Source organism: Zootoca vivipara, chromosome 10 (assembly GCF_965207765.1).
Source record: "Zootoca vivipara chromosome 10, rZooViv2.hap1.1, whole genome shotgun sequence".
Taxonomy (NCBI): Eukaryota; Metazoa; Chordata; class Lepidosauria; order Squamata; family Lacertidae; genus Zootoca; species Zootoca vivipara.
Genome location: NC_142593.1, coordinates 3,958,202 through 3,984,901, shown reverse-complemented (window position 1 = coordinate 3,984,901; position 26,700 = coordinate 3,958,202). Strand labels below are relative to the sequence as shown.

Here is a 26,700-nt window from a genome sequence, read left to right as displayed (position 1 = left end):
TGATATACTGCTGAAACAAGGTATGTGTTCAGCAAGGAGGCTAAAGCATTTGTGGGAAACAAGACTTGGAAATGAAAATGCAGGATGAATCTTGGGAGTAAGCTGTTGGGGGGGGGCACATTTGCCTATAAAACTATATCAAGCAGCATCAAGCATCAAGGAAACAATGCTGAAGATAATGCAGAAATGGTACTTAACCTCACATGAAAAGGACGATTGGTCTTACCTGAAGCAGAGATTTAGTAGCTTGCGGATTATCCTAGTGGGTTGGGTTACAACCCTCTTCGCATGACAGAGCAGGAGAGCAAAGAACTCTGGGAGACACGCACAATCCCCTCAGTTTTTTCAGTTTCGACAAGCAGCATCAGACATTGCACATATCTGGAAAGGAATCTGTACGTATCTGCCTACCTCACTACCGGCTCAGCTCAAATAAAATAAAATAATGGAAAGAGTTAACACTAGCAATGCAATACAAAAGGAAAGAAGCAAGGAACTGCAGACCACTATAGGGATGGGCACCTTTTGAATCATCAGCAACCTACTAAATCTCCACTTCAGGTAAGACCAGTCGTCCTATTTACAGTGGTTGCTGATGATCCGAATGGGTCGGGACATACCACAGCTTTCCCCAACTGCAGTTATAGTATCTAAAGCACTTGATGAAGGACCGTGTGGCCAAAAGCAGCATCAGCCAAAGCGAACAGGTCCATTCTCCAATGCCTGGTGAATGTACTTGGTGAAGACTAAGTAGCTGCGTTACAAATATCTATTAATGAAGTATTAGCAGCAAAAGTAGCCGAAGCTGCTGCTGACCTAATAGAATGAGGCAATATATGTGTTGGTTGTGGTAACTTAAGTGACTCGTATGCTAGAGAAAAACAAGCCCAAATCCGCCTCACACGGGTGAAGCTTGTAACTTTCTTTCCCATACTTGATAGATGTAAGGATACAAATAAGTAGTCAGTGGATCTAAGGTCCTTTGTTATCTGAATGTACACCTTCACTACACGACAAACATCCAAGGAATGCCATGCTTTCTCCTTCAGATGCTTAGGATCTGGGCAAAAGGTTGGTAGCACCAATTCCTGCTGGACATGGAAATGTGAAAGTACCTTTGGCAGAAATGAAGGGTCTGTTCAGGAGACCACCTTATCTTTGTGGAAGATGCATAGATGGTTTGCCACTAACAAGGCAGATAACTCTGATACACAACATGTAGAGGTGATGGCCACCAAGAACAGTACTTTGAAGCACTCCTGAATCAGAAGGAAGACCTGCCTGTTGAGCATCCATTCCCTCGCAATATGCTCTGCTGGGATACTGAGAATATTCCTTTCTGCCCAACTTAATAGGAGCGATGATTCTCTCTGCAGGCATGCCAATTTTGTTCTACCTTGATGATAGATGTGACATTGCAGTGGAGTTGTTGGTGCACAGCAGCACATGATCGATGCTCAGGAACTGAACAAAATGGACCAATGCTAACCAGGCTGCTCTCAGCTCCAATCACCTGCTCTACTGTTTTCACAGCCTCTGCATTAAGTGCCTTTGGCAATGCACAACCCAACCCTGCAAACTGGCATCTGTTGTGATCACAGTTCCTTGGTGAACTTCACCAAGTGAAAAGGAGTTCCCTTCTGAAGATTTGATTCCACTGTCCACCATCACATGGACAAATTGAGTAGTGGAGGAAACTTGAGCACCTTGTGATGGTTGTGTGTAATTACTCATTGATAGGGAAGCAAAAACCATTGAAAGAGATGGGCATGATGTCCCATGGCGTGATCTGGGAAGCTAACATACAGAGACCCAAAATTGTCAACAGACGCTTGATGTCATGTCCTTGGACGATCTCAGCAGAGATGACACCGCCTTGAGCTTGATGATGCGCTCTGGAGACAGAGCCACCAACCCCTGAACTGTGTCCAGCTTGGCTCCCAGATGGATAATCTGCCATGATGGAACAAGGCAGCTTTTTCCCTTGTTTATCAAGAATCCATGTGACTGAAGGGCCATCATCATTGCCTGGAGATGATCCTGAGCTCCTTGTAGTGTTCTTGCCCTCACAAGAAGGTCATCCATGTACACATTAATCCCTTGAAAGGGCAAATGTGCCACTAGCGCGACCAACACTTTGAACAAGATTCTTGGCAAGGAAGCCAAGCCAAAGGGAAGAGCGAGGAATTGGAAATGAAGATTGCCTAAAGCGAACCTCAGGAACTGCTATTGATAGGAATGCATTGGAATGGCAGGCAGGCATCCTGGAGATCTATGTGAGATAATCACCCACATGGAGGACTTCTCTGATGGAACTGAGAGATTCTATTTGAACTTCTTGTAAACCACTCAGCGATTGAGGAATTTGAGATCCAGCACTGGCCTTCACTTCTTGTGGCCTTTTTTTTGGGGGGGGGGGGTTCAGTAAGGTCCTTGAACTTGCTGTTCTGCTGAGACTGGACCATTGGCTCCCATGTTCAGTAGGTCAAACTTGAAAGTCCAAACTGCTTCCCAATGCTCTGGATGCTTTGGAAGTGGTGATGGAATTAAGCGGGACGGGGGAATCACAATAAGTTCTATGCTGTAACCCTGCAAAATGGTCTCTAGAACCCTCTGGTTCATAATTGACTGTTGCCAAGCAGGGAAAAATTTCTTCAGTCGACCCCCCACCTGGCTATCCAGTCATTGGTTTTGTGTTTTTTTGTGTTTGGGGAACCAGCAGAACTGGAGAAACACTGGGAGCCCTGTCTACTTTTGAATCGAAGTTTGAACCCCTGTGGCCTAAACCTGAAGTCCCTTTGCCAATTTTGATTGCAGAAGGTGCGGAAGGACTGAGGCTGTTGAGAATATGGGAAGAAACACCTGGCATATCTCCTATTCTCCTTCTGACTAATCACCTTTTTCATCTTTAGATTCAATAAGCACATCCTTCAATGCCCCATCCTCAAACTGGTGTCCTGTCCCCCCACAAAGGAAACAGTGGCCAAATTGACTTTAGATGCCGCATCCGCCTGCCAATTTTTTAACTATAAGGCACGGCATGCCACAATTTGAGGTGAAATTGCCCTTGAAGAAAACGGAGTCATCCATAAAGGCTTGTGCCTTCAGTAATTTATTTAAGGTCTGCCGGAGCCTTAAAGTGTATTGTGGTGGATTCTGTAGTAAATCCTCCAACCAAATCATGTATGCCCTTGCGCAAGAGGAAGCTGTGCAAACCACCCACATAAACAATGCTGTGGTGTCATGCACCTTATGCAAGGCAAAATCCAAATGCCTATCCGTCATATCCTCAGTTGAACATCCCCTTCCTCAGGCAATAAATTACAAGGACAGAATGACAACTGGGTGGCCTGCAGATGAAGTCTTAAGATATGCCATAACATCTGGCTCCAGACAATAAAGCTTATCTGCCAAAGGGGTGCTCCTTCTAGACCAGTGATGGTGAACCTTTTAGAGACCGAGTGACCAAACTGCAACCCAAAACCTGAAAACCCATGTGAAGTTCTGAGGAAATAGAAGCAATGAGAGCATCCTTACTCTGATCAATCATACCAGCAGGTAAGTTAAGGCTTGCAGAGTCTTGAGATAGGTGGCAGGCTGTGTGACATCCCCTGCCCCAGTTGACTAACTGAAAACCCCATTCTATGACTCCGGTCTGAGTGTTACCACATGGTGGCAGCAATACTTCACAATCCACTTTTTTTGAGTCTGGGCAGGTACTTTCCCAACAATAGGACCAAGCGGAGTATTAGATCTTAACAGCATTCCAGAAGCACGATGTTGCCTGATATGCAAACCTTTAATAACCCATCTCTGCCACTTAAGCAATTCTGCAGATGGATCCATGTGCTTTGCCTTTTTTGGTGCCACATTAACAGGGTAATGCACAGCCTCCATGGATTCCATTACAGAGCAAGCTATTTAAGAGTGCAGTTGGCCCAAACACTCCTGTGCACTCTGAAAAACAGCACGTAGGGAGGTCAATAGGCAGGAGCGCTGACAGCAGCTGCGGACTGCCGAGGTAACGCCAAATACTGTATTGGCCTGAATATAAGTCACATTTCCCCCCCAAAATCAGACTGTATAAGTGCAGCTTATATTCACGACCTTACACTGCTGGTAAAGTGGCGGGGCAATGGAATGCAGCCCACCCGCCACTCTCAAGCTTCCGCTGGAAAGAAGGGAGAAGGCAGCCAGCAAAGCAGCATGGCTCCCCCCACAGAAAGCAGCCTGTGTATTGTCTCCCCACCCCCCCTTACAATTTTAAAGATGCAGCTTAATTGCAGGTGCGGCTTGTATTCTGGTGAATATGGTACTGCAGAAACAGGCAGGAAGTCCTTCAGGTGACTCAAATGTGCATGCAGCGCAGTGGCAGCTGGCAACTCAGGAGGAGAAAAGCAGCTTGTGGTGTAGTGGAAGCAGCTGGTACTGCAATGGTAAACCAATGGCTGTTGAGAGGCCAAATGCTGAATACGCAGCTGTGCTGCACAGCAGAGTGCGCTGGTCTGAAATAGGCCAATCAGAAGACTGCGGCAACCATTGGTGGTGGGAATTGATCCAAGGCACAAACGGCCAAATCAAGAAAAAATAATAATTCATCCAATAAGGAAAAATAATAAATAGTAAAATAATAAACCCTTGCTAGCAGCAGAGGAAAAAGGAAGCAAAGGAACAAAAGGAAACAAAAAGTAATAGCGAAGTGGCAAAGTGAGTTTCTTTTTTTACCTCAACAGAGGGAAGCAAACAAGAACAGAATTAGAAATCAACACACACAATCATGAAACAGTTAAGGAGAATAAGAGGGAACCAGGAAGAGAAATTGAAAGGAAAGGAACTTAGCTGTGAAGAACAGAGAGAGCCTGGAGAAAATGTTCTGCTCCATCAGGCAGGAGAGAAAAAAACTGTGGAGACGTTGCTCTCCTGGCTTCCATCATGTAAAAAGGGTAGTAACCCAACCCATTGGGATCATCATCAGCCACTGTAAATTAGTAATATTTCCCAAGTGCCATGCACTCTATAGCTCGTTATTAAACTAGAAAATTTCAAAATTCTGTTTTCAAATCAGAAGTATCAGCTAATTATGTTTCAAGGAATAAATATGAATGCCACAAATGTCTACCTTATTGCTTCAGCACCAGGTCGTTGAGTTACTGCTGTACGCAGATCTATCAGTGCAACTTTTAGCAGCTCAGGTTTCTGATTGTTTTCCCTTATTGACACAGTCATGCTTAACAGTTTTACATAAAGTTTGATGGCTTCATACTGTAGAAATTAACAAATATATATCGTGATTAGCAAAATATATCTATAAAATACAAACTTGAATACAATTTTATAATATGAAATTCAGGGCTCCTGACAGTAGGCTTGAACCAAAATAGGTTCCCTAACTGCCATTCCTAATTGCAGTGGCCTTTTTGGAGGGGGGTTTGAGGGGAGGTGAATGAAAACCTCTTCTTTTTTAACAGTTATAAAGGAACTCTGGGCGGAAGAAATATGGCAGTGGCAGAGTTCTGGTTGCCCCTTTGCTAGAGAAGCAGGGCTTCTAGAGTTAAAGGGGTACAGAAGAAAGAAGAGCTGCTATTTCGACAAGCACCTGCTTGCTCGTTTGTCCCCCCATTGTCCCCCCCCCCAAAAAAATCCCCTACATTGCCACATACCCTGGAATCACACCCTGGTTTCAGGATTTTGCCCACAAAAAATTCAGACAAGACTAAAATTGGACAAAAATAGTCTGACCCTGCAAGATATATATATATGTGGTCAACATGTAAGATGTTTCATATTGATACCTGACTAATAAAATCAATTATATGAGCTTTTGAACAAACAGAAAGTAAAGGAAAAAAAATCCACCCTTTCTCTCAAACACACACACAAGGGAAAAGGATAGGCAGGGAAACCAAAAGAAACTCATTATGAGATCCAGTTCCAACTGCATTTTTTTGCATGTATTTTAATGTAAAAACACTGAACTGGATTTAAAAAACTCAGCTCACAATTCAAAAATTCATTGCACAGGAAGAGTTAGATATATGACATGTATGTAATACTGTCAGACTAGCATATGACTGTAACTGCATCTAACATGAGACTTTGAGGACTAAAAAATATTCAAATTGTATTCAGAATTTAAGGCGTGCAAAATGTGTTTTTAAAACATGGCATTCCAAATTTTATATGACACTCGCTGGCACGGCCACGCGTTGCTGTGGTTCTTTCCTGTGATTCCCCCCACTCTGTCCTACATCTTACTTGCATACTGATCATGTGACTCTGAAAGCTTGAAAATCATTGTTCTTCTTTTGTAAAATACCATGACTTTAGATAAAGTCAAATGCTATACTATACAAACCAAATAATACCTACCGTTTTGGGCAATGTTGGATCAACAGCTGTTTCACTATAGCCGATTGCTGCATATAATTTATTCTTTTCTTGTGGGGTCATAAGCTGTTCAATGCCTACCATTTCAAAAAATTATTATTAGTAGTTTTTATTAAAGATTTTATTATGTTACAAAACAAATAAACAAGGAAAGGTACATATATGCCTACCATTTCAAAAAATTATTATTAGTAGTTTTTATTAAAGATTTTATTATGTTACAAAACAAATAAACAAGGAAAGGTACATATAGTGTATCAATTTTTGATTCATAGTGTCTTTTTCACAGTTCGTTTACATTTGGTATGAGACACTATAGTCGTAGACATCATGCAGTTAATGCATTCCGTATAAAAAAACCCTCAATTCTCATAATGCATCATGGCATACCTGACACACTACATAGGTTTTTTAATTATTATAATTTAATAAAAGTTGTAAACTGATGCTGCTTTGCCTTTTCATAGAGGCAATGTCATAAGACTGAAGACTTGATCTCAGAGCAAGTTCATTCAGCCACCAATTCAAAACCCTGCATTATCAAGGGTACAACATAATGGATGAATCCAAATGTACTTTACAGTGAATGGAAGAGCCTCCTTTCATCAGAGGAAGAGAACCTTTGGATGCAACCCAATGTGTCTGTCAGTCAGACTTGTATTCTTTGTAGTGAATCATCAGTACAAGATAAATCAAAAAAAAGTTAAAGTATCTTAATTTTCAGAAGGAATGGATAATAGAGAGGTTCCTTTGGAGTGCTGATTTCTTGCTTTCAAGCAATAGGAGGAATACTATCCCACTTCAAGGTGCCCTACTGCCCAAAATAAAACTGCAAATAATCAAAATTTAAAATTGTGATGTTTCCTAAACTATTTAGATTTTTAAAATCACCTTTGAAAATAATCAGATTGACCTTCACCCAAATTCTGAAATCAATGGAGGACTTTATTCCTTTAAAAATGTATAAAGGGCAATAGAGTGTAACTGCAATTTTTGCAAGGGTTACATTCCTGGAGGAAAGGCAAACTTGTGCAGTCAGAAGAACCCCAGGAACTGTCCCCACTGTCCAAGATCTCATGAGACTGAGGCTGCCTGAGATCCTGTGAGATGCTGCAGGAGCCTCCCAGAGACCTCACACAACTGCTCAGTAAGCAAGCTGTTTCCGTGGTTTTCTTTGCAAGATCTCTCAAGAGCCTCCAAGCTTAGTAACCAAGGATCACCCCCCCCCTTCTATTTTTTTTTGTGGTCTGCATAAAGCTGTGATTGTGTAAGTCAGTGTAAATTGTGATTGCCCTGTACACAATATAGAGGACAATGTTTAGCAGCAAAAACATTTATCACTGATTCTATCAGATGACCTCTACAGCTTCCAATAAAAGGGGAGATGCCATAAGTGGCTTCCACATTTAAGCTCTAAGTATTTAAATTAGTTACATTGTTTGATAATATAGCCATCTAAGAATCATTTATGCTGCCTACCCCTTTTGGCAAACACAAATATTTTGCTCTTATATCTAATAGATCAGCCTTCCTGTTTAGAATAAATTTCAAATTTAGATAGCAATATTCTTACACCTACTTCAGATAATGAAATAAGAGCCGAATTGTCTGCATAATTTAACTGCCAACTGGGGGATGGGGCCAAGAAAGCTACTGAAAGCCTTCATTTTTGTGGAGATTAAACAATAGTGAGCCAAAAAGCAGTCTTCTATTACACCCTGTATATAAATACTGAAGATACAAGACAGTCTTAAAGTTCAGTTCAAATTTTAACACCAGCAATAGAATACAGCTAGAATTTGTCCTTTTCTTTCTGTTTCTTCTACTAAAACACTTATATACCACTATGTCATAAAAAACAAACATTAATTAACCATTGTGGAAGAATGTAAATTTACTGGTAAATTTAAGGCCTGGTGGAACAGAAACATTTTCAGCAGGCATTTAAAAACTGGCACAGAATGCATCTGCTGAATCCCAGCTGGTAGAGTATTCTACAGAGCACAGGGCTGATGACACTAAAGGCTCAGTTAGTTTCTTGTTGTTGTCAAATGAGCCTCACCAACACAGGGAATGAGCAACAACACTCCTGCAGATGATCTAAGTGATCAAGGGATATAAGGGATAAGACACCATGGACCTAAGTTGTTCAGAGCTTTCAACCTTGAACCTGTTTCAGTAGTAGATGGGCAGCCAGTGCGGCTGTTTTAACAATGATTTAACATGCTTTCGATCCGAAGTCCCCATAAGCAGTCTGGCTGCTACATTTTGTACTAGCTAGCATCCAAACCATACCCAAAGGCAGCCCAAATAGAGTGCATTACAGTAGCCCAGCCTCAAAGTTACCAATGCTTCTATCCCTTAACCAAGAGATCTTTTGTACCAATTTTCATACTGAGTACAAATCACCTCAAATTTGTAAGGAATTAAAATGCACTAAATATTCAGGGGGAATTCAGTAAATAAGCAGAAATTCAGCAAATACAACTTGCCTATTTCAGATATAGCTAATGACTTTCTGACAGATAATTGATTTGAGTTTATATCCATCATGGAAAAAAGCAGTCTGAATTAAAAAGGTAGAAATCCAACAATTTCAGCTTTACTTATAGGAAGGCTGGTACTGATACAGAAGTCGAAGGTCTTGTATTATCTTAGGAAATTGAAATTCCAAGATAAAAAACCCCCTTCATTTAAGAGTTAAATCTCTTAACATAAAGAACTCATTACGTTCTTAATAGTTGCTGCAGCACAATTGGATGGTCCCTGGATCTCCAGTCTACAAAAGTACCGGTAGTTCTCTGCAGGGTTTGGCAGCTAGCTGGTTTTTTTAAAAAACAAAACAAAAACCAGGGTATTCCCCATAGGAGCATTGCAAGATATGATCTCCAGACTCTTTGATGGCATTTATACACTATTTGAAGACTTGTCAGTTTCAGCAGGCCTCTGGCCTGTTGACTGCATATTATTCCCAACCTGTGCAATTTGGGAACATGCACAATATTGCTAAATCAAAATAGACATATACATACCTTTGGGTTCTTGTGTGGATTCCTTGCCTTTTCCTCCAGTCCAACCCCACATCCAACTGAACCAGCCACCAGAGTCTTCATCATCTTGTTTAGCCCCTGCTTTGAAAATCTTTAATCCAGCCTTAGTTGCCTATTATGCAAAACAACACAATCTTATTTAACATTTAACATTTAATATCTTTATTCAATAGAGCCAATGTTTCTTTCTTGGGGAAAAAGTAGGAGAACTCATCACAAAATAAATAAATAAATGGCTAGACAGACAGATCACGGGTGCAGTACAGTGCCCCCCCCCGCCCCCCCGGGCAGTGGCTAAATGTAAGAAATGATTACGGCAATAAACTCAAGCAGACAATGATCTGGGTTAGAAATGGCCACAACTTTATTGATTAGAGATGTAGATGGATTTTTGGATTAGGCATTCGGTGTATATCTGTTCCAGCCCCCCCAAAAATTATTTTTTAAAAGATAAGGGAACTCAGTTCCCCCAAGATCCTGCTAAAAAAAACTTGCTTCCTAGTAAACATGGCTAGGCTGGCATTGAGACTTCAGATTCATAGTATGCACCTTCCACTAGGTGTCTGGTCCCTTGCTTCTTTCACCTTTGCTCAAGATGGCAATTTCACTTGTTGCGAATCCACAAGAGCCAACACACACACAAGTGCTACTTCAGAGGGTTCCCCCCTTTTTTCTTTCTTTACTACCTCCTTACTTTGCTTTCTCTACATCCTATCCTCTCCTCAGAACCAACAATCCTAGATTGACTCTGAGTTACTTGACAGCGAGTCCCACTGAAGTGAATGGGATTTACTTCTGAGTAGACATGGTGAGGATTGCAGTGCCCCATCAGAAGCTCCTCCTCCCCCTTTTCCAACCAATGTTTTGCCTCAAGCCTTAACACAACTCTCTCCCATTTTCGAGGCAATCCTAACTTTTAAATGAGCTGCTTTAAAGGGGAAGTGAAGCAATTTGGAAGTGTCCTCGCAGTGCAGAAAAGCCTGTTTTGCTGTCTTGAGAAGTACAGAGGAGGAGAGAAAGCTAGGGGTGGAGTTGGAAGCGGTTTGAGAATACTACTGTGGGATGCTCACAGAACCACAGATTTGGAAGGGATCTCTGAGTGTCATCTAGTCCAACCTCCTGCAATGGAAGTACCTCAACTCAAGCAGCCTCAAATAAAAAGAACATAAACATCACCCCCTCCATTTACCCCTATTGTGACACAGAAGGTATTCCCCCAAGCCGCATCACACCAATCTCTCCCTTTTTATCAAAGGAAGGGGAGGCAAGAAAACAAAGAGCTAGCCTCCTTTGTTATTATTTTTAAGGTTCATTGTTGATATGGAGGGATCAGGAAATCTATTTAGGGGGAACCAGCAACATACAGGACGTGGGTGGCACTGTGGGTTAAACCACAGAGCCTAGGGCTTGCCGATCAGCAGGTCGGCTGTTTGAATCCCCGTGATGGGGTGAGCTCCAGTTGCTCAGTCCCAGCTCCTGCCAACCTAGCAGTTCGAAAGCACGTCAAAGTGCAAGTAGATAAATAGGTACCACTCAGCGGGAAGGTAAACGGCATTTCCGTGTGCTGCTCTGGTTCGTCAGAAGCGGCTTTGTCATGCTGGCACATGACCTAGAAGCTGTACGCTGGCTCCCTTGGCCAATAATGCGAGATGAGCACCGCAACCCAGGAGTCGGTCACGGCTGGACCTAATGGTTAGGGGTCCTTTTACCTTTCCCTAGCAACATAACACCACCAAAAAAAACAACATAAAACACTGTCCCCCATTTCTTTTTTTGCTGGTGTGGGGTGAATAGGGCAAGTGTATAGAAATCAGGCAAGGTGTGTGAAGATCTGTATCAGAATGTGGGAGCTCTGGAGCAGCAAGTGCAACCCTATGTTATTGCTTGGTAATTTAAATTATATTGGGACTACTATCTTGGCAACATATTAATAAGTAACTATAACTTGAAAATTTAATTGTTGAATCTATAGACATCCCAAAAGGAGATGCCAAGAGTGAGGTACAGTATATACTAGAACTTATTTGAAATGTATATACAGAAATTATTCAACGGAAGTTTAATTTGAGCTTGCTGTTGTTGAATATTTTTTACGTATTAACCCAAGCTAGGAGCAAACAGAAGCTTTTTACCCTCAAAGATGTTAAGCAACTAACTCGTGGTTTCCATAAAATCAAATTCATTTTAGAGCCGTTACCTCAAATTCTGCCTGTTGTCTTGCCAGAGTGATGTTGAATATGTCCAAGGTCTTCTCTAGTTGCTATAAAGGGGGTTGAAAGTAACATAAAATGTCACTACACAGAGTAATGGCAAGACGACTCCTCCATAATTATTTATGAATAGAGAAATGTTATGATAGATCTCTCCCACCACCACCCTGGTCAGTTAGAGGAAGTTGTGAGAGAAAGTTGTGAAACAGTTGAGTTACAATTTATCAAGGTTAAATGATATTTGTATTATCATGGATACTACTGTGAATAGTTACATATATTTAAACTTTAATGTAGCAATTACACACTGTACTTTTCATTTCATTTCCCTCTAATCTCACTGTTTACAATTCCTCCCTCAACCTGCCAAGGTAACACTTCTTGCATAGTCTACACAAGCTTATGCCATAATAAATTCATTAGTATTTAAATTACCACCAAACCCTTTGCTGAAAAGGCACCATAGTAAAACACAAATTTCAGGAGTACTGAAGGGAATGACACAGGGGATATAGGAAAGAGGCTGGGTGGCTTTAGGTAGGTCCTATCACAGGAGACCAGAAATCAAATTACAGAATGCTATAGAGAAAAGTAAAGAATCAGAGCCCAGTAGAGTCCTCCTTTATATATTAATCCTTCATTTCTGTACTAGTACAATTCAAACTTAATGACTAAATATAAATGGTGACTTGAAATTAGGAGTAGGCAAAATAGGGGCTATGAAAATAGAAAGATGCTTTGGGGAAAGTAAAGGAAGATTAGGGCTTTAGGGGTCAGAATGGAAGTATAAATAAATGAAATAAGACACACAGAAGAAGTCTGGAAGTATGGCAGGCTGCCTCATAAGAAATTTGATGGACATTAATTTCAATGAAATCAAGAGAGATGCTGCCACTTTGATCTTGACTATCCTCTCTGGAGAAACACTTCCCCCTTCACTGTATCCAAGAGGGCGCTGAGGAGGATGATATTTTCAGCACTTCTTGAAAGGTTGGCGCTTTCACTAGGAGATTGAGGCACCATTTCTTCTGTCCTATTTTTGAGCACAACGAAGAATATGGAGTAGACCCCACGAAGACGCTGGTGTGAAGGAACTGGAACCATAGCTCCCATGGAATGAAGATAGTGAATCGAAGACCAAACAGCTTGAAGACAAAGTTTGTATTTTGGTAGTGAGGAAGGGATAAAACGATTGGGAGGAACCAAAATGAAGTCTATTAGGTAACCTTCTGAAACAATTTCCTTAACCCAGCAGTCAGAGACAGACTTTTGCCAGGTGGGAAGAAAGCTAGAAAGATGAACCGCCAACAACATATGCCACTGGGTTCATTGGTTGGTTGTCTGCATTTGAGGAAGCCTGGAACCGCTGGAACCCTTGCCTCCCTTGAAAACGTTGACAAAACGTTGTCTATTTAGGTTCAAAAGGGGAGAAAGGACTGAGATTGAGAAGTATTTGGTGAGAAACAACTGGCTGGTCACTTGTAATCTCTCTGGGTTAGCAAAACTTTCCATTTTTCCTTTGATTCAACAAGGACAACTTTCAATCCCCAAAAAGGTAACCGCCAGAAAAGGGAATGGTAGAAAGGTTCACCTTAGACTCTGCATCCGCATTCCAGCTCTAGCCACAAGGTATGACTAGCCGCTACCTGAGACGCCACCGCTCTAGCTGAAAATTGAATGGATCCATAGGGGCATCATCCATAAAGGCTTGAGCCTTTAGTAGCTTAATCAGAATTTGGTGTTGATTGCAATAAGTCCTCAAGCCACACAACGCATGCTTAGTCACATGACGAAGCAACACAGGAAGCTCTTAAGGAAAGGGCAGCTGCTTCATGAATTTACATGGAGCGAACTCCATCCTCCTGTCAGTCACGTCCCGGATTTGAGCATCTCCCTCCTGGGAGATCAGATGACGAGATGAAAGATTTAACACCAGTCAGTCTATGGCAAGGATCTTAATATATGCCATGAATTCAGGATCCATATCATATAACTCATCAGCCAGGGCATTATTCTTTTTAGAATATATAGGCGTGTCAAGCTCAGACTTAACCACCACCTTCAATACTGATGACACCAACATAAAGTTAGCTGAGGTGTGGCTATTAGTACAGACACCTCACCCTATGGTTTTGAGGCTAACATTTTATAAGACTGAGTTGATAATTCCAATGTGTACATTATCTTACGTTTCAGGATGGGGGAACTAGCCTCTTGGAACAATCTTAAAGAAAAGGATTTATATTGAACAAAACCATCACTCTAATCATCATCAACTTCTGCTTCTAGCAAAGAGGCTGGAGAGGAAGGAAAAGAAAACTCATCCTTAGCCTCTTTTCCCATAGAGATGAAGGGGTTAGGGGAAGAGATCCTAAGATCCAACTCCAACTGCCCCCCCCCGGGTGGCAGAATGGGTTCCTTTAAAAAAAAAACTTAGGCTGCTTCTTCGGAAGTAAGTTAAATGCAATTCAGAGGACAGTTAAGCAATTAGGGCTTTCTTTAACTGCTCAATCAATGAGGCTGGAAAGGTTTGAGAAATGGGGGTGGGGGTGGGGCACCTTAAGTGGCTGGAGAGGGAACATGACACTCTTGTCCCTGTTCTGCCAAAAAACCTAAGAATTCTGGCTCAGAATCCAATAAAGCATCAATCTGTCCCTAGCCAGCAGGTGGCAGTATAGTCTTAGCATTTGACAGAGTGGAAGAACTTTTAGGAGCTGAGGCTTGCTTTGTATTGCAAGCCTGGGGCTGAGATAAAATTATGGAAGAAAGACGCTTCTTTGGAAGGTCTGGGGGAGCAGTTTTAGCAAATCTCCCAGATTAGAGGACACTATGCTCATTTTTGCTTTGCTTTTTTGGAGGTGGGCTCCTTCAGCCACAAGTGTTCTTCATGTGCTATTAGAACAGCAAAGAGGCAGAGGTGCACGCACGCACCACAACGCACCACAACGCAACACACACACACACACACACACAGAGAGAGAGAGACAAACAGCCTCTGATTTTCACCAAATAAACACTCAACTCCGTTTGCCATATGTGGACCGGGAGGAGGAATATATATGTTCAGCCCAAAGGTCTCCGTTTGCCACTCCGTGGACCAGGAGAAAAGGCAGGCAAAAGCCTTACGCCAAAGCACTCAACTCGGTTTGGCACACCGTGGAGCAGGAGTGGGAGGGAAACAGAAGCTACACACTCTCTCCTTGTCACAGCTGCCGACTGGGGGGATGAGGACGAGGGGCAGGCACTCCATCGCCGCCAAAGCAAACTGGAAGGCAGGCAGGCAGGCAGGGTTCAAGATCAAAGGCCAATACAAGCAGTCAGGCAGGGACGTAACAGGAACGCTCATGCCTTTGCCGGTGTAAAAACAGCAAACCGGGAGCAGGTAGCCAAGTTGTTTTTAAATCAGGGCAGGAGAATGCAAATGCCACATCACCAGTCACACAAGTAGCGCACACACCAAAATGAAAGACAGAAATACACTTGTGACCCCAGAAAAATGGCAGTGGCAACAGAAGCAAAGAATAAGAGCGCGCTGGCAGTGGGCCGCTGCGCCTGAAGGCAGGAATGGCAATTGGTACTGCGGCAAGGACACCGGTTCTGGAAAATTTATCAATGTAAGTAAACAACTAAGGAATAAAAGAAAGGTGGCAGATAAGCGGAACAACCAAACGTAAAAAGCAACAGAAAGGGTTTTTTGTGGGGGGGGGGCACAACGCGCAGACAAAGAACTGTAAAACTAAAACGATGAGAAGGTAAATCTAAAGGAATAAAAGGGGGTTCAGAAACTAGTAAAAAACTTAACTGAGTCAGGAGAGCCCGGAGGAACGTACTGCCTGCGTCTAGAGAGGCGGAAAAACTGAGGGAGTCCAGCCTGCTTCCCTCAAGTTTTGCTCCTGTCTAGTGTCTCGCGACAGGGTGAACACCCTTTCCATTGGATATGATGCCCCACGAACTAAAATGGTGTACCATAATATGTAAATAAATATACAACACCAGCATTTAGAAAACTGTCAGAAAAGCAGACAGAATTTTTCGTGTTTATTATAAAAGTTAATCTCCAAATTAACAGTAATTTCAAAGTACTAACTTCCAGCATGTTCAAACATTCCTCAGCAGGCTTCTTTGATGTTATTTTTGTTTTGTACAGATCTCTATAGCTCTTCACTTTATTCCTATGGTAACGAATATGTTCCCAAGACCACATTTGTAACTTCGGTTGGACATTTACTTCAAGAATGCCAAGTATACTGTACTTCCACCTAATGGGGAAAAAGAAAACATTTTGGGAAAGCACAATATGAAAAATGATTTTTCCTTTTAAAACACATCTTATTATGAGTCTTAAGTTGGTGCAAAAGAACCCAGTTATTGATTTTCCTCCAAAGCACACAAAAGTTTAATATGCTCTTATGGGATGCTTATGGAATTATCCCCTACCAATTTTTTGGAACTTTTACCACAACAGCTCCAATATTTCAGCAGAATCCATATTTGTCCAGCTTTCCATTTTTGGAATGTGTAACATTTCACAGAATCACTAGCTGGCCCGGCCACGCATTGCTGTGGTTCTTTCCCCTGGTTCATCCCTGTGACTGCCCCCAGCCTGTCCCGACCCATGAGCTATTGAGTCCCCTCCCCCCCCCACAGCACATCCCTGTGACTGGCCCCACTCTGTCCTGACTCATGAGCTATCGAGCCCCCTCCCCCCCACCCCTATCTGAGCCCTCTGTTGTCTATGGGGAGTGTTGGCGCCTCTCCGTTTCTCCATACCTTGGCCCCCACCCTTGGAGAAGGAACTGCCAGCTTCTGGGTTCTGTTTCCCAGCATGCACTTTTGTCTGAGCCCTCTGTTGTCCCCAGGGAGTGTTGCTCCCTCCCCTCTGTATTTCCATACTTGGGCCCCCACCCTTGGAGAAGGAACTGTCAGTTTCTGGGTTCTATTTCCCTGTATTTACTTTTGTCTGAGCCCTCTGTTGTCCCCGGGAAATGTTGGCTTCGGCTGATGCTGCCTTTGGCCGCATAGTACTTCAACAGGTGCTTTAGTCATCTTAACTGCAGTTGGGCAAAGCTGTGGTATGTCCCAACTCATTCGGGTCATCAGCAACCATCTCAAATAGGACAATTGGTCTTACCTTTTGAAGCGTAGATTTGAGAGAGGTTGCTGATGATACAAATGGTACCCATCTCTACTGTGATGTGCAGTAATGTGGGAAGGAGGGGGATTTACTATATATATATATTTTTGTTTAGACTGCACATTTTGAGCCGGGAGTGGGGGGGGGGTAGGCATATGCACACATTTTCCTTTCTGTCTAAGATTGATGTCTGATGCTGCTTGGCGAATCTGAAAAAACTGAGGGGACTGCACCTTCCTCCCAGAAGTCTTTGCTCTCCTGCCTCTGTCACGTGATGAGGGGTAATACCCAACCCATTTGTATCATCAGCAACTTCTCAAAGCTACACTTCAGGGAGCAGACTCCCCTTGATCATCTTTGTTGCCCCCTGCAGCACACGTTCCAGCTTGTAAATATCCTTCTTAAATTGTGGTGCCCAGAATTGGACGTAAGTTAGAATAGAATGGCACTATTACTTCTCTTAATTTGGACACAATACTTTTGTTGATGCAGCCTACAATACCATTTGCTTTTTTTTGCTGCCTCATCATACTAACTGCCTCATGTTAAGCTTGTGGATACCCCTAGATCCTTTTCACATGTACTACTGGCAAGTCAGGTGTCCCCCATCTTATATTTGTGCAGCTGGTTCTACCTGCCTAAATGCAGAACCTTACATTTGTCCCTACTGAAATTCATTTTGTTAGTTTGGCCCCAGTTCTCCAATCTGCTAAGGTCATTTTGAACCCCAATCTTGTCTTCTGTGGCATTAGCTACCCCTCCCGGCTTATTGCCATCTGCATCCCCTCAACAGGCCCAAGACAGAACCCTAAGGCACCCCACTTGTCACTTTATTTCAGGTTGATGTGGAACCAATAATGAGTACTCTTTGAGTTTGGTCCGCCAACCAGTTACAAATTCAGAAAAGCCATAGTAAAAAAGAAAGTGGCTCTAGGTGATACTTTTTGTTTCTTCCACAGAATAGAGGCCTTCTGAAGACAGGCAGTGTTAACTTTTTTTAAAGCCTCCAAAAGAAAAGCAGTAGAACAGAAATGAGGGACATATGCTCATCACTAATCACAGAGTTGTACCAGATTAAGTAATATGCTCATCTCCATGCTCAAAACAGACCTACTAAAAAAAAACGAACCTGAGTTATTCATGACTAACTTATGTCCACTGATTTTAAAGACTTTACTCCAAGTATTACACTGGACAGCACTTATCTTGTTTAACAGTCTGAAATCTGTTGTAATTACGTTGTGCATACATTTCAATACACATCTTAAAGACATATGAATTAATATGTACAAGAGATGAGCTAAAACCCTCCTGGAAAATATATTTGAAAATGAATTCATGTCTGATTTTTTTTCTCAAAAAGAACAGTGTAATAAAAAAAACCTCACAGGTAATTTTTAGAAGCAAGCTATGAAAAAAATTGGATATGTTACCATTTCTTGACATTGTTGTGAACAGGAACATCTGGCCTATATTTCCTGTATGGTAAATTTCGAGTCATCATATCAATTGATTCAAGGAGCTCCATAATACTGAAATACTGCAGGAAAAAAAATGTTACACTTAGGAGTTTTCTTACAAAAAAATTATAACAGAATCTTAAAAACATTATTTTTAGTACAAGCTATTTGTTAGCAGAACTTTCTTTTTTAAACTGCCAATAATGTATTTAATGGAGAAATGCAGGTATACAAGTAGGATTCTGCATTAACCATCATCTTGCCAAAAAAGAAAATCACACTAAACATGACAAATGCGTGAGTGAAAGCATGTTCTGCTCTAGAGACACAGATTAACTGATCATAGATTAACTACTGGGTGAAACAGAATTTTGTTATTTTTACTGAGTAAATGGAAATTTGCAGAAAATCTCATTTTTCTCACTCACTCAGTGAAGGAAGACACGTGAATGCTCATAATCAAGTGTTTATATCCCAAAATGAGCAGTTAATCCTGTACTGCAAATTGTCCATTCAAAAGGACGACTGCTGTAGAAGCAAAGACAGAGAAGGAAAACCTTTAATGTCAGACACTGTCCTAAGTATCTTGCCAGAAGGAATTGAGCCAAACCATTATTTGTTTTAAATATAAATTATTATTGATTTTCAACATTACATTAACATAACATAGAAATTTCCCCATTTGACCCAGAGAATTGTTGACAAGGCTCTTGTTCTGACTTGGTGATGTTCCCAATGAATAACAATATCTCCAACTGATACTAGCACTATATAGTCTTTACCAATGAGCTGAAGTGCATGCTGAAACTTCTTTCTGATAAGAAGCCAGGCAAAAGAAGAAACTTCCTCAACAGCTTCATCCTATCCCAAAAGCCAAGACGTGCAGCAGATGAGCCATAGAGCTTACTTCACCAGCTTAGGAGGGTCATATGTGAGGGGATGTGAGGGATATACACCCAATGCCTAGGCCAAATCCAGCCTACATCTGGAATCAATAGTTGTGGCCAATTCTTAAACCCCAGAATGTCCTGTCCTGTTTGTTCCCCTTCTTGGCTCAGGCCTTGCTCTGGGGGTGGGGGTCACTGTGAGTAGGTCTACAATATACTGTATTTTTCCTGCATATTGCTCTGATATCCAGCAGGTGGCAACAAGTTGCCTCTAAACTTTATTACAGTATATTTTAAGTACTATTTTAGGCATAGGGAGGAAAGACCTAAGGCAGCTGATAGACTTCATTCAATGCCCTGCTGTGCTCCTTGCCAGCAGGGCACGCATGAGGGCAGACAAATGTTCTTGCACTCCTTCCTTTCCAAAAAATTATTTTCCTTCTCATTGAGAACTAGATGGGGGTAGTTTTTTGCCATTGCTTGGGGAGGAGGGCATGTCAGAGAACTGAGAAGTTGCTGGATCGACCCCTAGCATAAGGGTGAGATCCGCAGTAGTTTCTGTGGTACTGGAGAAGGGGCATTCGACACTGGATCTCCCTCTCTGAGGGTGGAACACTCTCTCTGCCCTTGGAAAGGATGGTCCAATGCTTCCTACAGTCCCTGGGATAGCCTCTCATGGACCATAAGATTACATAGTTTATTTCATTGTTTGTTACTATTTAGTATATTGAATAATTTATCAATGCAGCCAGGTTTTTGAATACTGAGCTGAGTTGGCTGTATAATTAGATTCAGTCTCTTTTGATATATGTGATTTATGCATTCAATGTATTATTGCTCTCATTGTATAATATGGTATTATGTACACAGAAATGAATGAAATGTGTTGGCCTGACAATTCAGTTAAATTAAATTTATTTATTTATGCAATTCATTTTTATGCCACCCTTTATCAAAAGATTCTAGGGCAGTGTACAACATGAGGAACACAAATCTGGTAATTCTTTCTCTATATAATTTGTACTGTCTGTCTGAGCCACTAGTAGGTGGAAGAGGCACATGGAATGAGCCTGAATTTGGAATTCAGCCCTTGCAGAAATCCACCTGAATTTGACTGGGTCAACCAAGGAGGAGGATAGGAGAGGGAGGTGCTTCCATGACCTGAAGTGGAGGGCCTCTCCTTGCACCATCTCTGGCCCCCAGGAAGACATTTTGTAGCAGATGATGGCAATAGAGAGGGTGGGAAGAAAGATAAATGGGGTAGGGTGGGAAGAGAGAGATTCTTTTGGAGGGAAGCTATGGATGGGAGAGGCAGAGGGGAGACAGTCCAACTCTTTTGTGGTTTGGAAGCGTGGAAGAAAACACACTACAGTTGTGGGGAGGGAAACTGGGGCAGCGAGAGGGGGTGGGAAGCAATGCAAGCAGGGGGACACCATCTACGGTACATATAAAGATCAGCTGTAGGGGTGTGTGTGTGTGTGTGTGTGTGTGTGTGTGTGTGTGTGTGTACATTATCATCATTATATTATTGTTATTACAGTTGTACCTCTGGTTACAAACTTAATTCGTTCCGGGGGTCCATTCTTAGCCTGAAACTGTTCTTAACCTGAGGTACCACTTTAGCTATTGGGGCCTCCCGCTGCCGCGCAATTTCTGTTCTCATCCTGAGGTAAAGTTCTTAACTCGAGGTACTACTTCCGCGTTAGCGGAGTCTGTAACCTGAAGTGTTTGTAACCTGAGGTACCACTGTATTTTAGAAAGTTCATCTGCAACAGGGAAAGTTTTCAAATGTCAAATTATAATGTGCTTCCGGGTCAATGAGAAAAATGAAGTTTATTTCAATTCAAATCATTTCTGGAAAGTTACCTGTGGTTTATTAAGTTCAATGGCTATATCCTGAAGATTCACATCTAGATCTAGTTTTGGTGCAGAAAAGTCAACATCAGATCGTGGATTCATACGGAGCTTGGCTTTAGCTGATATTGGACGGAATACTACAACAAAAACAACAAAAAACAGAATTTTAGAACAAGGCAGTCAAAAGAGAAGTGGATCATGTCAAAAAAATTATTATTTAACTAGCTGACCCGGCCACACGTTGCTGTGGGTTTTTTTTGGGGGGGAGTATTGATGTCATTTGTGTTTTGAATAGTAATGGTTGCATAACTTGTTTTTGGTTACTGTTTTGATGTAAAATAAAAAAAAATCCTTCAGTAGCACCTTAAAGACCAACTAAGTTTATATTTTGGTATGAGCTTTCGTGTGCATGCACACTTCTTCAGATACGGTATCTGAAGAAGTGTGCATGCACACGAAAGCTCATACCAAAATAAAAACTTAGTTGGTCTTTGAGGTGCTACTGAAGGATTTTTTTTATTTTGCTTCGACTCAGACCAACACGGCTACCTACCTGTTTTGATGTAATATGCTTTTGCGGATGTATGAACTTTGTCCTTGGATCTGTTTTATTATTATTATTATTATTATTATTATTATTATTATTATTTTATGATTGTTTGCTGTGCCTGACTTTGGGTCCTTGTTTCCCAGGAAAGGAGGAGGATGTGTCCGTTCCCCCCAGGACTATGTGTCCCCCCCCCCGTTGTTGTGTCTCATCCCTGTGATTACTCCCATCCTGTAGCGACCCATGAGGTATCCTGTCCCCCCCTACCCCCACCCTGTGGCTCCCCCCACCCTACGTCAGCCCATGACCTATTCGGGCCCCTCCTCCCCCCATCCCCCACCCAGGGCTCCACTCGGGATAGTATTTAAAGTAGAGTAGAGGCCTAGTTTGTAGGCTGTAGAGCTGAGGCCTAGTCTGTAAAGTGGAGCCGAGGCCTAGTCCGTAGGCTGTAAAATAGAGCCAAGGCCTAGTCTGTAAAGTAGAGGCAAGGCCCAGTCTGTCGGCCTTGGCTTGGGCTAGTATTTAAATGTGAGCCGAGGCCTCCGCCCTGTATCTCCATTCCTTGGCCCCGGCCTGACTCTGTGGGTTGTCTGGTAATGGCACCTTGGTGGTTTCAGTTGCTCGGTTGATGATGTCATTATTTGGCGCCGTACTTCAGAGCTTTTGCTGGTGACAGTGCGCGATATGCCCTTCTATTGGATGCTGCTGGAGTCTTCAGAGCTTCTGCTGGTGATGTATAATTTCGGCACCACTTTTTTGTATTTAATCATTATTTTAGGTGTGAAAGGTGAAAAATTATGCCAGATCCCTCCCTGATGGGCATGGAACATTGTGTCCTAATTTGATGCAATTCGGTTCAGCGGTTATGGAGGAAGGCTGTGACATCTGCGCACGCAGTGTGAACACATATAAAAAAAAAATTACGCTAGATCCCTCCCTGATGGGCAAGGTACACTTTGCCCTAATTTGATGCAATTCGGTTCTGTTGTGGAATGAGGGAACCTATGAATGAGCCAGCATCCCTGAGGCAACCTCCCCAGCTGTCAGTGTGGTATAAGATGGAATGTGGTGGTTCAACAGACCTCATCAACGAAACACAATATGGCCTTGAGACAGTCACTAGCTTTCCTAACTTTCAGTCAAACCTATTGGTTTAAACTTTATATAAGGATAAAGTAGGCTCACTTATGTTGGCCAGAGAGCTCCCTTGAAGAAGTGCAGCACATTAATAGGAATCTGAAATTTTTGCCAAACTACTGCAAATTACCTAGGAACTAAGAATAACCCTTGATTTACCTTCTGACCACCTGGGCTATATACCTCACTATCTACTTAAAGAACTTACTATTGTTGTTATTGTTATTATTGAGGATGATGATGTAAGAACAGGAAGCTCATAGTGGAGAAAGTGGAGGGGCGGAGGGCGCTTCCTCCGCATGGCTGCTCCGGTTGCACTCCGAGCAGAGAAGCAGAGGGCAGGAGAGGCGGCCTCGCGGCGGCGGCAAGCACCCAATCCCGCGAGGTTGGCAGAAGGCCGGCCTCGCAGCGGTGGTGAGGCCCCGATCCTGCGAGGCCTGCAGAAGGCCAGCCTTGCAGCAGCAGCGAGGGCTCGATCCACCGGTGGCGGTGAGCGCAGGGCAGCTGTTCGGATGTCGAAAATTTCGTAAGCCTGCCGCCATTTTTTTACCTTTCCCCCCCCCCCTTCGTAAGTAGAAAAAATTGTAAGTAGAGTCATTCGTAAGTAGAGGTGCCACTGTACATTGTCAGCAGTAGGCTGATGACACTCAGCTCTATTTCTCCTTTACATCTGCAGGTGAGGCAGTAGAAGTGCTAGACCAGTGTCTTGACTCAGTACTGTACTGAGTAAGAACCAACGAACTGAAGCTCAAAGACTGAGGCACTGTTAGTGGGTGGTTTCCAAGACCAGATGGGTGAGAGGTCACACTTCCTCTGAAGGAGCAGGTTCGTAGCTTGGGAGTACTCCTGGATACTTTGCTGTTGCTCAAGGCTCAGGTGGCCTCAGTGGCTCGGAGTGCCTTTCACCAGCTCTAGTAACCTCAAGGTTAGTTTACTACAATGCGTTACACATAGGGCTGCCTCTGAAGACAGTTCGGAAACTTCAGCTAGTGCAGAATTCAGTGGCCAGGTTGCTCACCGAAGCAAGATTGTTTGAGCATATTACACCGATCCTGGTCCCACTGCACTGGCTACCAATTAGTTTCCAGGCCCAATTAAAAGCGCTGGTTTTGACCTATAAAGCCTTAAACGGCTCAGGAGCACAATGCCTCAAGGACCACCTTGTTCCATATGAACCTGCCCTGACCCTGAAATCATCTTCTGAGGCCCTTCTTCGTGTGCCTCCTCCTCAAGAGGTCCGGAGGGTGGCAATATGAGAACAGGCTTTCTCTGCAACGGATCCCCATCTGTGGAATGCTCTCCCTAGGAAAGTTTGCCTGGTGCCTTCATTATACACCTTTAGGCACCAGGCAAAAATGTTCCTTTTTAACCAGGCCTTTGGTTGATTTGATTGACATCCAATGCCCTTTTAAATTTCGTTTTCTTTTTTGGGGGGGGTGTTATTGGGTTGTTGTTTTATTTAGACTATATATATTGTGGTTTCATATTTTGATTTTGTTCTGTGAACTGCCCTGAGACCTCTGGATATAGGGCAGTATATAAATTCAGTAATGAATATAAATAAATAAATATACACATGATCAGAAGGGCCAGAGCTAGAGAACTACACAATCAAAGAAACCATATGTGGAATTACAGATACTATGAAGAACTTACCAAAACTGTAGCCTTCTGGAATCATGTTAGTGCTCGCAACTCCATTTTTTAAGTTACTCTTTTGTAGGAGAAAGGGGAAATAGAAATGAAGTGTAAAAATGGAATATTAACACCCAAGAGCAGAATGCCTCAAGTCAAGCTCAGCAGCTATATAAAAATATTCCCAAGATACAAGGTCTGATTGTCTAATCAAAGTCTCTCTCTCTCACACACACACACATCACATGAAGGACAGCACATAAATGCCTTAAATAAATAAAATCACATGTATTTAGATGAAAATTCTACTAAGTTCAGTAGGGCTTATTTCCAAGTAAATTAGGAAAGGACTGCAATGTTAAGACAGTAGAAAGAACAATACATTTTGAGTCAGAAGACTTCAAATCCACACATTCAACAAAATGCAATCCCTACTGAGTAAACCTTATCTTGAAACAATTTATGGCATTAATATCATACTTTTTTCACTCACCAAAGATTCTTTAAAACCACCCTGATAAAACATTTCAGACTTCACATTCCAATATGCAAAAAAGTTGTCCAATCGAAGAAGCTGAAATGAAACATTTAAGCAGAATCAACTGAATTGTCACCTTCAATACTTTTCCATGCAATACACAGGATCCATATACCATATTCTTCCGTGTATAAGACACCCCCATGTATAAGACACCCCCTATTTGGGGGAACTCCAAATTAAGAAAACACCCCTCAGCACTACCCGTGTATAAGATGAGCCCCAATTTTAAACCTAATTTTTTTGGTTAAAAAACCCCTAGTCTTATACATGGAAAAATATGGTATATTATACCGCTTCTGCACACATGCCACATTTGGGGGGATTAATGCCATTAATTAAAACATATAGGTTTTTTAAACATGGTACCCTCAGGATTTGATCACAGACACATTTAATTAAAAACAAATCCTGTCAAAATCAATTAAAATAAGAATATTTTAATTGACTGGTTTCAGGATCAGTGCTTTTCTTTTTCTCCCAGAATACCACCATATTGCAGTTTGGCCAGGTTCTATTAATATGCAAAAGTAGCTCAAGTATTCAGTACAAATTAGTTACCAGATACACACTCTAGACATCAATTCACTGCAACGACTTTTCTTTATGAGTTACTATGGCAGTTTTACAAAATTCTCCATTATGCTCTTGCAGTTTTTAATGTATGTGGGGGAAGCTGGTACTGTCTGTGAATTTTGCCTGTTTTTTGTGTGCCTCTGCTTTTTAGAGGTTGGGTATTTCACTCCCTAATGCTGTATCTCATATGGGATTCAGCTCTCATGGCTGTGTTGTGCTATCATATTACAAGGTCAGGGGGTGGTGTGTTTTTATACCTTTAAACTACTTAGAAGCTCAGTTTGGCATTCAGCTGTATATAAAGTAGTAAACAAACATAGCAACAACAACAACCTTGTAACAACTGAACTTTACAGATACTTGCCCCAACAAGGACTGTACAGCAGTATCTTAACCAGGATGTAACCAAGGCATGCAAAATATCTGCCTTCAACATCTAGAATAGGTTAAACACTTATTCCTTGATGGGCCATTCACTGAATCAACAAAACCTCCATCTCATTTGGAGTATGTCTCAGCTTGTTTACCCGCAATCAGTCTGTCATTGACCTCTAACATAAATTACATTAAAAACCCTTCTAAAATATTTTTAAGTGGCCACAAAACCAGCCATTCTGGTTGCACCTTAACTCCTTCCAAAATTTTAAAATTTTGAAAAGTCATATGTAAAATATCTAACTTACAGAAAACACTTTATGCTTGATTTTTGGTAATTTATGATTGTGTGAGGGCGGGGAACAACTGTTAAAGCAGGGGTAAATAAAAATGGATTAAGCCAAAGCAGTTGATATCAGGGCAGAGTGTTGAAAAGTGTTGCTGAAGGAATGAGATACTGACAGAAAGCTGACTGAAAGATGACTGCAAACAGGTGACTTTGAGGAATCATAGAATCATAGAGTTGGAAGAGACCACAAGGGCCATCCAGTCTAACCCCCTGCCAAGCAGGAAACACCATCAAAGCATTCTTGACATATGCCTGTCAAGTCTCCGCTTAAAGACCTCTGATTAAAGACCTCCAAAGAAGGAGACTCCACCACACTCCTTGGCAGCAAATTCCACTATCTAACAACTCTTACTGTCAGGAAGTTGTTCCTAATGTTTAGGTGGAATCTTCTTTTTTGTAGCTTGAATCCATTGCTCCGTGTCCGCTTTTCTGGAGCAGCAGAAAACAATCTTTCTCCCTCTTCTATATGACATCCTTTTATATATTTGAACATTGCTATCATGGCTTAACCTTCTCTTCTCCAGGCTAAACATACCCAGCTCCCTAAGCCGTTCCTCA

At 42.1% G+C, this 26,700-nt stretch overlaps 1 protein-coding gene across 6 annotated transcripts in view; it reads right to left on the bottom strand.

Annotated features, from left to right (window-relative positions):
* The window catches only part of VPS13A (vacuolar protein sorting 13 homolog A), a 162,437-nt gene that overhangs the window by 119,268 nt on the left and 16,469 nt on the right, over window positions 1–26,700 (bottom strand). For 3 of the 6 annotated variants that reach the window (XM_035100322.3, XM_035100323.3, XM_088652968.1), the window contains exons 9-17: window positions 24,798–24,878; window positions 24,326–24,383; window positions 20,995–21,122; window positions 18,215–18,321; window positions 15,735–15,906; window positions 11,635–11,697; window positions 9,420–9,549; window positions 6,370–6,464; window positions 5,120–5,262 (exon numbers count right to left, since the gene is read on the bottom strand). In XM_035100322.3, coding sequence (XP_034956213.1) covers window positions 5,120–5,262; window positions 6,370–6,464; window positions 9,420–9,549; window positions 11,635–11,697; window positions 15,735–15,906; window positions 18,215–18,321; window positions 20,995–21,122; window positions 24,326–24,383; window positions 24,798–24,878 — 977 coding nt within the window. Of the gene's footprint in view, window positions 1–226; window positions 2,946–5,119; window positions 5,263–6,369; window positions 6,465–9,419; window positions 9,550–11,634; window positions 11,698–15,734; window positions 15,907–18,214; window positions 18,322–18,669; window positions 18,746–20,994; window positions 21,123–24,325; window positions 24,384–24,797; window positions 24,879–26,700 lie in introns of those variants that run through there. The other 3 variants (XM_035100324.3, XM_088652970.1, XM_035100326.3) reach the window with 3 other exon arrangements.